Below are 12,484 nucleotides of genomic sequence, written 5' to 3'. Positions count from 1 at the left end.
TCATTCCTTTCAGTGCATCTTTCAGTAGGCAATTTCTTCTCAGCGAATAACCCAACCAATTCCTTTTTCTCTTCCTGATCAGTTTCAGCATCATTCTTTCTTCACCCACTCTTTCCAACACAGCTTCATTTTTTATTCTGTCTGTCCATTCAGATGCTTTATTCTTCTCCATATCCACATTTCAAATCCTTCTAGTTGTTTCTTTTCATTTCGTCGTAATCTCTGTTTCTGCCTCATACAATGTCACACAAAACACTTAACTAGTCCCTTAATTCTTTTTCCAGAGGCCCGCAGAAGATGCTCCTTTTTCTATTAAAAGCTTCCTGTGCCATTGCTATCTTCCTTTTGATTTCCTGGCAGCAGCTCATGTTACTGCTTATAGTAGACCCCAAATATTTGAAGCTGTTCACTTGCTCTACTGCTTCGTTTATTTAGATTGTCATTCACTTATATTGTTTTTACGCAATTTAAAGAATTAAAATACTGGTACATTACTTCCAGAGATAGTTCAATTTCTGGAGTTGTGCACAGAGTATCATTTTCTCAGATAAAAATTAAAAAAATTCACTCTATTTTGAGCAAAGACTAGCATTTTGTTCATTCCACTTTGCCATTTTCTATGAAGTTACATATTTTTTCGGGCAAGAAATGTCATCACATAAATTTTCTACATGTCAAGTCCATCTACATTTGAAGAAAAATAATGGACTCTGTTCAAATTTTTTTTCTTTCTAGAGGATATCTCGGCAATATAAGTACATTTCATAGGTATCTTACCTTGTGAATGAATAAAACAGGCGCTGGAATATTCAACAGCATTTTCATAACATGAGAGAGACTGAGAATTCTGTTGTGAAATAAGAGCCAGTTCTTCTAAAGATGCCCAAAAGTTGTTTAATTGATGGTGGAATAAATTTATATTCATTTCTTGGATTCATATTTTTTATTATTAACTTCGGTAACAATGGAAGACTCGACTGCAGTTATATCCTTACCTTCACTTCTAATTGTGATACCACACTGTTGCATTAGCAAAGTTTATTACAGCCATATGAAAAGTACCTCTGATTGAGGTTCTGCTTATGTAGCTACATCTATTATCAGGCTGTACATCTCACTTGATATGTGTCAGAGGAAAAACAATTGTTTGTATGAATAGAAGTCTGATTTTTGTAATATGTAGCTACAGGTATTTCATTTCCCTCCTACCACTCATTTCTGAGAGGCATTTCCCAGTTCGCCAGAAGGGGTGGTGACTCTAGGCCCATAACACATTACACTGAGAACTATGTAACATGAGGTTCACTCAGCCTCCTATAAAATTGAGTACCAGGCCTTTCCCAGGGGTAAAAGGCGGTCAGAGTGTGGTGCCGACCACACCACCTCATTCTAGTGCCGAGGTCATGGAAAGCATGGGGCTCTACCTCCATGCCCCCCCAAGTGCCTACATGGTATGTTACGGGGATACCTTTACCTTTTACTGTGTAACATGTGTGAAGATACCAAGCACTGCCTATGTCTTCACACAACAATTTTATTATGCCATATGGAAAGCAATTTCATTAAAGACCTTGTATATAATACTATTATTAATTGTTCAATTTCATGCACGTATTATAAATTTTATAGGCTACAATTACAGTAGGTTAGGTTACCTGTGGGAGTGGGAAATACAGGTGGTGGTTAGCTATGTAAAAAAAAAATTGCTAGCAGATTGTCACCTATGCCTTATTTCGAGCATTACTCTGTGTTAAAGGAAAGAATTTTCCATAGCTTGTCAAACACATTACATATTTCTCACTGTAGTGTGTTACGGGCCCAAGCTCCCTCGAGAGATTTTATTATTATTTGTTGTTGATGTAGGAACTCAACGCTTTTCTTACCCTCATAGTGGAAAAAAATTATTTTTATGTTGTTGTGTAGTCAACTATCTGAAGACAGATCTGAACGTCACAAGAGATACCAAAAAGACCACTTATGAAGCAACTAGGTCAGGAGATAATGGGGTAGGATGGCCAGTCCCTTTTCCCTCTCCATTGCATGTTACATACATGCTACACTAATCAGACTAGATGCATAAGTTACAAATAATTGTTCTACCTCTGACACATTATCAAGTGAGATATACTGCCTGATAAGAAGTAGAGGAGACAGCCTCCAGATATGGAGGGTAGCTGCGAATATATTAAATAAGCAGTCATGGACAGCCGATAAGGGGTGGTCCTCCAGCTTGGGAGTTAGGCGAAGGGCTAACAACCCATCACTGTAAAAAACAACTTGTTACAAATCCATACAATAAGTGTATGGGCGAATCCAGAAATGCATATAGAGTGTTAGTTGGGAGGCCGGAAGGAAAAAGACCTTTGGGGAGGTCAAAACATAGATGGGAGGATAATATAATGGATTTGAGGGTATGATGTTAGAGACAGGATTAATCTTACGCAGGATAGGGACCGATGGTGGGCTTATGTAATGGCGGGAATGAACTTGGTTCCTTAAAAGCCATTTATAAGGAAGTACATGTCAACGAGAACCTCAGTCAGAGGATAATTTTTGCGTTGTTAATATAATAATATAGCACAGTCTAGTACATAGTCACGAAGCTAGAGGTGATCTCTAGTGGCTAGCAACTAAAGTTCAACTGTCATTGAATGCATATTCCCTACGTATTGAACTTCGTGACTGTACTAGACTGTGATTATAGTTTATAGGGACTAGTATTGTATAACTTGTTTCCAAAAAGTGAGTTGAGGACACTACTCATTTTGTAACAAATCGTGTCCGAAGTGTTGCCAATTTAATCCTTTATCGCTAAATGTGGGCTTTTAACTGTTTTTCGTCTATAATTTTAACTTTTTTGTTGCTTAAATAGGATTTTAGCTTCTTTTTATCCCCTCAGATTTTAGCTACTTCTTCAGAAACCTCTAGTGACAAAAATAAAAATTTCTCTATTGATTACAAGAAATCTAGCGACTATTTGGCAACTTTCCGTAAATTTCTGTTGGCTATAGTGCGTGTTCACGTTCAGATGCAGGACTGCCAAGTTGACGGAAATTCCGTCAAAACTGATGGAAGTAGTTCAATGTAACGGGCGGGAAAAGAATCGCTTTGACGGGTGACGGATTTTCTGGCGGAATTTACGATTTACATCGTCTTTTCACTTTTCTAGCTGCTATCATTTTAATTGTTTAATTTTTTGGGGATCTTACTATTTTATTTGAACAGCTTGCCTGTGCCGTACCATTATAAAGAATTTGCCGGTTTCACATTTCTTCGTAATCAAGTCAGAGGTTGACGAATTACTATTTTAATCAAGATTGGTAAGTAAGTTGTGTTAAAATTTGCTTTTTATTTGTAGATAGATATATTGAGTGGTTTTTTTTTATTTTGACGGATTCTGACGGATTTCCAGGTGCTAGACTGACGGGGATACAATTTATGTGTTGGCAACTCTGTCAGTTTTATTCACGTCATTTGGTGGTCTGTGAATCAGACTTCTGAGTTAGTGCCGCGAAAAGAAAAGTTCAATTTTTTATTTGCTTGTCCGTATATATACTTTTTATATTGTTGTGTATGTTGTAAAAACTTCCCATAGAAGTGTAGTATAAAACGTCTTCTTTCTTCCGTGCCGTACCTGTATTTTTTATGATTTAGTTTTGTTAATAAAAATGTTGCAAAATACTACACAAAATCAGTGCATGACATATGCTATGGACTCCATTGAGAGAACTGCAGAACATGTAATACAGTATTTTGATGGTATGTTACGTATCTGAGATGTGATGTGTAAATAGTAATGTGTAGAAAAGGCGGTTATGATGTTTCTTTCTGGAACAGCTTCATAATGGTATGATAACGTTAGGCCTATAAGAGTCGTGGGTTCTCAAAAGGCATTGTAATGTAAACATTTAAAGAAAAAAATGCAATTAAATTTGCATAATGATATTTTGAGATACTTTGTTTTATAATGTAGTCGAAGGGAAAGGCTCAACTAGCGCTGAGTAGTTCCTCGTACTCCGCTTGTACACCTTCAAGTATTTAGAGCTCTCTTATTCCAACATAACTCTGGTAACATTATGAAACGCTATGCCTTGTATACGAATCTGTGACAGTTTAGGTAAGGTTAAGTTAGTTTAGCCTTTTGTTATGCATTGCATATGCGAATCTGTGACAGGTTAGGTAAGGCTTTTGTTATGTCTTGCATATACTAGTCTGTGAAGAATATTCATTTTCAAGCACTGGGCTTGTGATTTTTTTGTGATGTCTCTGTAATAAGGTAGTGTAATGGTGGTTTTTCACTTCCGAAATCACAACAGCGCTAGTTTCACTAAAGGAAAGTTCTTTTTTAATTCTTAAATAGTTTTGGGTAGTTTTCTAGTACCCGGTACTCGTTACATAGGTCGTTTTTTGTGTTTACACAGTGGCTCCTTTCTGAAAAGAATTTTAATAGATGTGATTCTAGTCAGTTTGTACTATATTTTTGGTCCAGGGAAATATACATCTTTTATGATGATACAGCAATGGCTGACTTAACAGCTTATGTAACAAGTACCGGGTACTAGGAAGTTTCCTAGTTTTGAAATTCAAAATCGGGTGTTTGTAATTTTTACTTAACCTAGGTCTACAATAAAGCCTGTTCCTTTTACGGTAGGTTTATCTGTTCTTTGTCATGAGAACTAGGATTATAAACTATTTCCCAACTTTTCTTCTGGTAAACCTTTACAATAGCTTTACCAAAGGAAGGCGGACAGCAGGAAGGTGTACATTTTAAATAATTTTGTGTATATGGAAGGCATACCAAAAGCCTAAATTAACCTAACCTGTCTGATTTGTATATGCAAAAGCATACCAAAAGCCTAAACTGACGTAACATGTCACATTCGTATATGCAAGGTATACCAGTCACAAATTCATTTTCGACGTGAAATTGGCGTCGTCACTTAATTTTTTAACGGTATGTATGACTCGATTAGAAGCCAAGGATGCAAATACATTTGTACCTTGACGTGGTAACACAATAGTACAGAAAAATCCTTCTGCTGGATGGTTTCTGAACTAGTAACAATTTTAGAACTTAGGCTGTAGGTATGTTTAGTATTACTTAAGACATTTCTTGTTATTCCTTTGTTTTGCAAAGATGACAAAGATGTAGAAAGAAATGTCAGTATTACTCGTCAATAGTTCAACCTGAAGAACCAAAAATGGTTCTGTTAGGGACAGATCAGATCTTAGTTGATAATAACCTACTCCAAAATCCCAAGTCAATCTTCATTCATTCCCAGAGGGTAGGATTTGCTGGTAACACTGGCAAATAATCTCTTAGTTAAAGCATTTTATGGATATTTACTGAATGTCCCTACTTAGCCTTAGTGTATTCTCTGAGACTAAATAACCAGCCATTTAGTCTCCTCCTTTATCTGGGAATTGGACCAGCACAAATAGCTAGGAAAAGCCACTAGAAGCAGAGTTACCTTTGTGCTATGTTTTGTACAAAATTCAGAGTTAAAAACTATGGGACAATTAGAATTATGATTACCGATGAAAAGAATGCGAGACTTTATTGTTGTAGCTATTTTCACCCACAGCACACCTCGCCATAAGTTAGGCGCTGGTGTTTGATTTTAAGTGTGAGTGCAAGAAGAGATGCATGAGTTATCAGGTGGTTATTGTATACTCATGTGATACTCATCTACTACACTTATCTTTAAGCTTTTATTAATTTTTGCAGCTGGCTACGGACTGGAAGGTCCGGGGTTCGATCCCAGGTGGTGACAGGATTTTTTCTCGTTGCCAAACTTTCAGAACGGCCCCAAGGTTCACTCAGCCTTCTATAAAATTGAGTACCGGGTCTTTCCCGGGGGTAAAAGGCGGTCAGAGCGTGGTGCCGACCACACCACCTCATTCTAGTGCCGAGGTCATGGAAAGCATGGGGCTCTACCTCCATGCCCCCCAAGTGCCTTCATGGCATGTTACGGGGATACCTTTACCTTTTACCTTTTACCTTTTATTAATTTTTATTAGTTTCCATTTATATTTGTCTTACATTTGAAGTCTATTGTTGTTGCAAGTTCAAGTAACTTACTTAGGGTTTTTAATTAACCCGAGGTTCATTGCCACCCTCATTGTCCCCATCCTGAGCAAGATTAATTCAGTCTCTACCATTATATCCCAGCTTCCTCAAATCCATTTTAATATTATCCTCTCATCTACTTTCGGTCTTCCCAAAGGTTTCATTCCCTCTGGCCCCCCCAACTAACACACCATATGCATTTCTGGATTCGCTCATATGTACTACATGCCCTGCACATCTCAAATGTCTGGATGATTTTCTTAAGCAACTTATTCTCAAACACCCTTAACCTCTGTTCTTCTCTCAAAGTGAGAGTCCAAGTTTCATAACCATACAGAAGAACCGATAATATAACTGTTTTATAAATTCTAACTTTAGCTTTTTTGAGAGTAGATTGGGTGATAAAAGCTTCTCAACCGAATAACACCACGGATTTCCCACATTTATTCTGGGTCAATGTTACTTATGTCCCACCCACTATAGAGACATAGGCCAATTTTACACCTATTTAGTATAACTTGTTGCTTCTTTGACAGGTTAGGTTTGGTTAGTTTAGGTTTTTGTTATAGCCTACCATGCATATACGATTATAGCGCAACATTGGCAGTGATAAAAGTGAAATATCGTTCAGTGGGCGTTGGATACTCTACATTCACCTTATTCTGCATTTAATTTCCTCCCGAGTATCATTTATATTTGTTACTGTTGCTCCAAGATATTTGAATTTTTCCATCTCTTCAAATGATAAATTTCCAATTTTTATATTTCCATTTCGTACAATATTCTGGTCACGAGACATAATCATATACTTTGTATTTTCGGAATTTACTTCCAAACCTACCTCTTTGCTTGAGTCAAGTAAAATTCCCTTGTTGTCTCTAATAATTCGTGGATTTTATCCTAACATATTCATGTCATCCGCATAAACAAGGAGCTGATGTTTCCTCTTTAATTTTAAACCCTCTCTGTTATCCTGGACTTTCCTAACGGCATATTCTAGAGCAAAGTTAAAAAGTAAAGGTGATAGTGCATCTCCTTGCTTTAGCCTGCAGTGAATTGGAAAAACATCTGACAGAAACTGGCCTATACGGACCCTGCTGTACATTTCACTGAGACACATTTTAATTAACCGAACTAGTTTCTTGGGAATTACAAATTCAATAAGAATATTATTATATAAAACTTCTCTCTTAACCGAGTCATAAGCTTTTTTGAAATCTCTGAATAACTGATGTACTGTACCCTTATATGGCCATTTTTCTCCAATATCTGTTGAATAGAAAAATCTGATCAATAATCGATCTATTATGCCTAAAACCACACTGATGATCCGTAATAATTTCATCTACATATGGAGTTAATCTTCTCAAAAGAATATTGGACAAAATTTTGTACGACATCAATAAAAGTGATATTCCTCGAAAGATTCTATAGTTAGTCTTGTCCCCCTTTTTAAAGATGGGTACAATTATGGACTCCTTCTATTCTGGTACAGTTTTCTTCTCCCAAATAGTAAGTACACACTTATAAATTTCGCTAGATAATGCGCTTCCATCCTTTCATATTAATTCTGCTGGAATTTGATTGATATCTGCAGACTTGTAATTTTTCAGCCTTTCTATTGCCGTTTCAACTTCAGAAAGTGTGGGTTCGGGTATAAATGGCTCAACAGTTTGTATTTGAATTTCGCAACTTAACTATAATAAGAAATTATATTTCTGTTATAACTGATTTGGCTAACTGTTATAAGTTAACTCTGTATTTCATAAAACATGTTCGGACATTTTTTTCAAAAGAAATTCACAAGGGTGAAAGGACTTGTTCGTCCCTGTATCCAGTTGAGCTCGGAGATAACAGCCTCCTCTGCTTTCCCTCGAGGTGGTGCCAATGCACCTCGCCCCTGATCTACAAGAAACTAAATATACTGGCAGCAGTATCATCTTCATTTGGTAATTGGTCGATGTTAGGAAATAATGGCATTATGCTGGCATTGTTTTATAGAGGTTTGCATCCAATATTGCTTGTTAATATGTTGTTGAGAATATGCTGTCCTAACGAGCGTTCATATTAAGTAATTTTCATATCCACTTTTGATAATGTAACAATCTAACAGTTTGGCTTGTTTCTGAGTCACAACGCATGCTTGTGTGGCAAGTAGCACTTGTAGACAGAGGCAGTTTCGATCTATAATCTCTCTTTCTTCTTTCCCTTTTTACACTCTGATATAATAGTTTTATTGCTCTCAGTACTTTTAACTGCTATCTTCTCTATACCTTACTTACTTACTTACAAATGGCTTTTAAGGAACCCGAAGGTTCATTGCTGCCCTTACATAAGCCCGCCAGCAGTCCCTATCCTGTGCAAGATTAATCCAGTCTCTATCATCATACCCCACCTCCCTCAAATCCATTTTAATATTATCCTCCCATCTACATCTCGGCCTCCCTAAAGGTCTTTTTCCCTCTGGTCTCCCAACTAACACTCTATATGCATTTCTGGATTCGCCCATACGTGCTACATGCCCTGCCCATCTCAAACGTCTGGATTTAATGTTCCTAATTATGTCAGGTGAAGAATACAATGTATGCAGTTCTGCGTTGTGTAACTTTCTCCATTCTCCTGTAACTTCATCCCTCTTAGCCCCAAATATTTTCCTAAGCACCTTATTCTTAAAGACTCTTAACCTATGTTCCTCTCTCAGAGTGAAAGTCCAAGTTTCACAACCATACAGAAGAACCGGTAATATAACTGTTTTTATAAATTCTAACTTTCAGATTTTTGGACAGCAGACTGGATGATAAGAGCTTCTCAACCGAATAATAACATGCATTTCCCATATTTATTCTGCATTTAATTTCCTCCCGAGTGCCATTTATATTTGTTACTGTTGCTCCAAGATATTTGAATTTTTCCACCTCTTCGAAGGATAAATCTCCAATTTTTATATTTCCATTTCGTACAATATTCTGGTCACGAGACATAATCATATACTTTGTCTTTTCGGGATTTACTTCCTAACCGATCGCTTTACTTGCTTCAAGTAAAATTTCCGTGTTTTCCGTAATTGTTTGTGTATTTTCTCCTAACATATTCACGTCATCCGCATAGACAAGAAGCTGATGTAACCCTGCCTGTTATTCTGAACTTTCCTAATGGCATATTCTAGAGCGAACTTAAAAAGTAAAGGTGATAGTGCATCTCCCTGCTTTAGCCCGCAGTGAATTGGGAAAGCATCAGATAGAAACTGACCTATACGGACTCAGCTGTATGTTTCACTGAGACACATTTTAATTAATCGAACTAGTTTCTTGGGAATACCAAATTCAATAAGAATATCATATAATACTTCCCTCTTAACCGAGTCATATGCCTTTTTGAAATCTATGAATAACTGATGTACTGTACCCTTATACTCCCATTTTTTCTCCATTATCTGTTGAATACAAAAAATCTGATCAATAGTCGATCTATTACGCCAAAAACCGCACTGATAATCCCCAATAATTTCATCTACGTACGGAGTTAATCTTCTCAAAAGAATATTGGACAAAATTTTGTACGACGCCAATAAAAGTGATATTCCTCGAAAGTTACCACAGTTGGTTTTGCCCCCCTTTTTAAAAATAGGTACAATTATGGACTCCTTCCATTGTTCTGGTACAATTTCCTTTTCCCAAATAGCAAGTACAAGTTTATAAATTTCGCTATATAATGCACTTCCACCCTCTTGTATTAATTCTGCTGGAATTTGATCGATACCTGGAGACTTGTACTTTTTCAGATTTTCTATCGCAATTTCGACTTCTGAAAGCGTGGGTTCGGGTATAAATGGCTCAGCAGTTTGTATTTCAATTTCGTCCTGATCATTTCTATTTGGCCTATGTACATTTAGTAGTTGCGCAAAATAGTTTTTCCATCTGTTTAGGATTGATGGAGAGTCTGCAAGCAAGTCACCATTCTCATCCTTGATCACGTTTACCCTTGGCTGATATCCGTTCTTAAATTCCTTTATACCCTTATATAAATCTCGAATGTTTTTATTCTTACTATTTGTTTCTACCTCATTCAGTTTTTCCTTCAAGTAACCTCTCTTTTTATTCCTAAGTGTACGACTTGCTTCCCGTCTTCCATTGAAATAATTATCTCTCTTCTCCTCAACTGGATCCTGTAAGAATTTCGATTTTGCCTGTTTCCTTCTTTCTACTACCATGCAACAATCTTCATCAAACCATGGTTTCTTTTTCTTAGTTTCATAATAACCTATGCTCTGCTCAGCTGCAATTTTGATACTATCTCTGCTATTTTCCCACACGCTATTAACATCTAATTCTTTCTCAACTTCGTCGGAACTTTCTAAAGTGGCAAACCTATTCGAAATTTCGACCTGATAATTTTGCTTAGCTTCCTCGTCCTTTAATTTATAAATATTGAATTTTAGTAATATTAACTTGTTGCTCTGCTCGCTTGGATACTGATAATCTTTCTCTTACCTATTTGCATTAATTCTCGTATCTTATAATTTTATTTGTCCCTAAGCTCTATCTTCTTTTTCTCTTTCAATATTACTTTCTTAATATCACTTTGTTTTTTACTACTTACGTATTCTATTCTATGTACTATCCTCTACTAATTAAAATCGTATAGCCGCGTCACTATTATTTCTGGCACTCAGTTACATTACAGCACAGCTACATTTAAACGTGTGCATGTTCCCTTTGGCTGCTGATAACATTATGCACTTCCACTGCTGCCACATTTGATAAACAATTAATTCGTCGTTGTTTGGGTAAAGGGAGATAAGTCACAAAAATGAGTTGTGAGATAAATGAAAATTAAACTTTGGGCCTTTATTGCAAATAATTTTCTACATAGGTAAAACACATCAAATGCTAGTATTTTTTTTATTTTTTACACACCAACTTGTAGAATTTAACTTGTATAATCACCTGGGGAACAAAACTCCATTTGCACAAAAAATGACTTAACTCCCTTTACCCGAACACCATCAAATTAATACACTCTCCTACTCAGTGGCAAGTACATATTATATAAATTTTGCAACAACACGACAAGATTAATTCGTGAACAAAGAAGAAGGGCCATGCTGGAAATAACAGCAATGTGACTATAAGTGTTTTAAGTTTAAATCAATCATTAAATATTGGTCATGGAATAGTAGCACAGAAGTGAGATCTAAAGAAGAATAGTGAAATGAAAGATGGCTATATTATGGAATGGAAGTTACAGGAGGGGGGCACTGTGACCCAGCACTGCGACCTGTTACGATCTATTGTGCTAACCTTCAAGCTAGGCATATTCCCAAACCACACTGGCTGACTATACTAAGGTTTGCTGCCTATCCAGGTTTCGAGCAGACAATCCCCCCTCATCCCTAGGCCAGCCTCCTCCATGCATCACCAGCTGGCTATTGGGGAATGCTATGGAATGATGAAAAAATGGAGAAATGTTGACAGAATGATGTAGATGCCTAATATGGGAAAAAATGGGAGAATCCCGAGAAAACATCCAACTGCGACATTGTCTGCCACAAGTGTCATTATCATTGAAAAATCCCAGACCTGACCGGGATTCGAACCTGGACATGACAGGCCGGAGGTCTGACCACTTAGTCATCATAGGGGTCAAGGCTATATTAAGAAGTCTGAGAGAGATGAGAGATGAAGGAAGAACTAGTCGAGAGCCATCCAGTAGCAAGAAATTTAATGTTTCACTATTCTGTCTCATGCTGATATTTCTTAGAACTATTGTGACATGCATGCTGTTTAGAAAGATGCTGTTTCTCACCGCCATGTCTTTCTCATCACCCTTAATTTTCATTTTACCAATAACCTGAATACTTCTTGGGAGAGAAAATTTGGGTGAATCTTGCAGCAGTGGTACAGTTAATCAGGAGAATTACCATTGTGGTTAGCACGCTGGGTATTGCATCCGAGTTTCGCAGATTCAAGGCCAGCCAAGGGGATGGATTTTAAAGGGTAATAAAATTTTTAGCATATCTTCCTCCCAAAGAGAAGTAAAGCTAAGAAGGCTGTGTGATAGATTAGTGCTGCATCAAACAAAAAGTCCCTGAAGGAGGACTTCGACGAATTTAGTTGCAGATGAAGTTGAAAACGGTTAAATAAATTTAGTCCTGTTACTACACTTTTCAATAAGTAGAGTCCTGTGTTTGGTTACCTGGAGCCTCCAAATCGACTTGCAACAGTGTAGGTATGTATGGAGTATAGATGGACGGCATCAGACCATACTACACATCTCAAGTCTGCTGTTCAGTGAACATGCGAAAACAAAACAAAGTTAGGTGCTTCGAGGTCAGCGAGCACTTCATTAGAAAAAGTCATGTATTTTATCAGAAAGAAAAAGCAATTTTTCATTTGAAACACTAAAAATATTTAC

General features: G+C 36.9%; 1 protein-coding gene across 6 annotated transcripts in view; it reads left to right on the top strand.

Moving 5' to 3' along the window:
* LOC138696953 (E3 SUMO-protein ligase NSE2-like) overlaps positions 1-12,484 on the top strand; it is an 81,215-nt gene that overhangs the window by 51,722 nt on the left and 17,009 nt on the right. For 2 of the 6 annotated variants that reach the window (XM_069822509.1, XM_069822482.1), the window contains exon 1: positions 7,716-8,019. The exons of 2 other annotated variants lie outside the window; for them this stretch is intronic. In XM_069822509.1, the coding sequence (XP_069678610.1) occupies positions 7,731-8,019 (289 nt within the window). In that variant the 5' untranslated portion in view covers positions 7,716-7,730. Of the gene's footprint in view, positions 1-3,107; positions 3,321-3,466; positions 3,760-7,715; positions 8,020-12,484 lie in introns of those variants that run through there. 2 more of the 6 variants (XM_069822537.1, XM_069822518.1) reach the window with 2 other exon arrangements.

This window comes from Periplaneta americana, chromosome 1 (assembly GCF_040183065.1).
Source record: "Periplaneta americana isolate PAMFEO1 chromosome 1, P.americana_PAMFEO1_priV1, whole genome shotgun sequence".
Lineage (NCBI taxonomy): Eukaryota > Metazoa > Arthropoda > Insecta > Blattodea > Blattidae > Periplaneta > Periplaneta americana.
This window is presented reverse-complemented; position numbering and strand designations above follow the sequence as displayed.